General features: G+C 50.5%; 1 protein-coding gene across 1 annotated transcript; it reads right to left on the bottom strand.

Moving 5' to 3' along the window:
• Positions 1-249: 249 nt before the first annotated feature.
• TAS2R5 (taste 2 receptor member 5) lies at positions 250-1,140 on the bottom strand. The gene has a single exon (XM_054564167.1). The coding sequence runs from the start codon at positions 1,138-1,140 to the stop codon at positions 250-252; it is 891 nt and encodes a 296-aa protein (XP_054420142.1).
• Between the last annotated feature and the right edge of the window lie 923 nt (positions 1,141-2,063).

The raw sequence follows: 2,063 nt of genomic DNA, 5'->3' as shown, positions 1-2,063 counted from the left end.
GTTACTATACATAAACAGAACATAACACCCCTTTACCAAACCTAAAGCCCCAGTGTTGAATTCCATAACGTGGTAAAATAACGGACTCCACATTGCCAAAGGAGATATAGTACTTCTATTCTGCATTTCCTGTTGCCCACGGGTGTGAAAGAAGGAAAACGTTCGAAGATGTCAAAGTCAGCTGCCGCATAGAGATCTGCCAAAGAACGCCGAGCATCCCGACCACTCCTCTGCCTCCAGCACACAGGCCTAGGACCGCCAAGCACACGCTGTCTTCCGCAGGATCCTCCGACAAGCCTGCCTCGCCCTGGGATTCCCCATGATCAATATGACAGAATGAAGAGAAGGATAGGCAGCCATGAGTGTCTCCGAGACAAACACAGTCACGAGATTAGCAGGAGGGGCCTTGGAGGTGATAGAGTAGGGGCTGGCCATGAAGTAAACCACATAAAGAATAAGGAAGCAGACCAATGACTTCAGGACAGTGATGTGAGCCTTGGCCCGAGCATCACTCCTGCCAGCGGTGTGGCCCTTCATCTTCCTATGGTGTCTATACAAAGAGACAATCAGCATCCCAGAGGAAATAAGAAACACCGCAAAAGGAAACCCAGTTCCCGCATTGAGCTGCAATATGCGCTGATAGTGCCACCTTGAAAGGTGGTACAGGATGCTGCTATTTCTTTGGGAAGGACTGTAGAACTCTAAGCCAACGTGGGCTACAAGGAACACATTGGTCATGAGGCACGCTAGAAGGCACCAGCCACTCAGGCAATGGGCCCTCTGCTTCAGCCAAAGGTAGACGCGGTGCTCGAAGGTTGTGATCTTCTTGCAGTAGAAGACACTGAGGAAAGTGGCAAACCACAGGCTGGCCTGGCTTGCCACAACCCAGAAGATATTCAGAAAGCGAAGCTCAAGGCTGCTCTGCAAGAACGGACACAGGATTAAGTCCACCATGATCAGGCACTGCAGGAGAAATCGGCAGCCAGCCAGGCCCAGGATGATGAGGTGGTAGGAGAGCCCCCTGGATTTCCTGACCCATTCTCCAAGACTCCAGGCCACAAGGACTGCGTTTCCAACCAGGCCAATGAGAAACTCGGCCACGGCCGCCAGCATGAGCAGCCCTAGGACAGCAGTCAGCATGGCTGTGGAAGGGGTCCCTCTGTTGTCTTGAGAGCTGCCCTGTTCTCACGCTGAGGAATGCGGGCGGCTCCCGGTGGGGCCTTGAGTCCCCCAAGAGTGACACCACACTCGCGGCGGATTTTCACACCACAAAATCTGGATCTGGAATTGCCCTTCTGCAACCTGTCCTCAAGCAGACACTGGCCAGCTGTGACCAGGAACACAGTTTAGAAGTCATCATCCCCTTTGCATTTGCATCCACATGAACAAACTCTGAGCCTAGACCCAGGGGCTTGGAACAGCAGCACAGCCACCAGCTTTCCTCGCAGGGGTCATGGGCCAATGTCTAAACACCAGCACGTAGTGCGAGAGGCTTGTCAACAAGAAAGGCCAGATCACAGCACTCTCAGATTCTACACCTGCCAGATATGAGCTCATATGTGCAAAAAAGGAATTTTATTTTCATAAAAACAACTCTGAACATGTAAGCATGATGGTCAAATAATTGTTGAAATTTAAAATATCTTTCATCCAAAGAGAGAAGTAGAGGAGGTTTGGGCACAGAAAACAATCAGAGAGCCAAAACATCATATTTAAGTGCAAATGATAACAAATGTGTATGTAGGTCAGGTAGAGAAGACGTTCTTGTTAATCAGAGTCTTCAGATCCACCTGCCCTGGACGACTGCCTGTCCTTGCACGCTTCACTTAGCATACATCTCACATCAAGCCCCACAGGAAGGAGATGAGGAAGACGATGAGCTCAAAGAAGTGAAAACAAGACTAGCACAGTTATCAAGAAACATAGGGAAAGTGCTTCATTTATTGTCCAGATTCACTCTGCCCTGGGGCCAGCCCCACACAGCTGGGTGTGCGGTGGACTACATCCCAACACGGCCCCCAGAAGCCCCACCCTGAATAATCCTTGAGCTGCAACTGTGAATG

This window comes from Pteronotus mesoamericanus, unplaced genomic scaffold (genome assembly GCF_021234165.1).
Source record: "Pteronotus mesoamericanus isolate MK-2021 breed Mesoamerican mustached bat unplaced genomic scaffold, CSHL_Meso_final scaffold_85, whole genome shotgun sequence".
NCBI classification, from domain to species: domain Eukaryota; kingdom Metazoa; phylum Chordata; class Mammalia; order Chiroptera; family Mormoopidae; genus Pteronotus; species Pteronotus mesoamericanus.
This window is presented reverse-complemented; position numbering and strand designations above follow the sequence as displayed.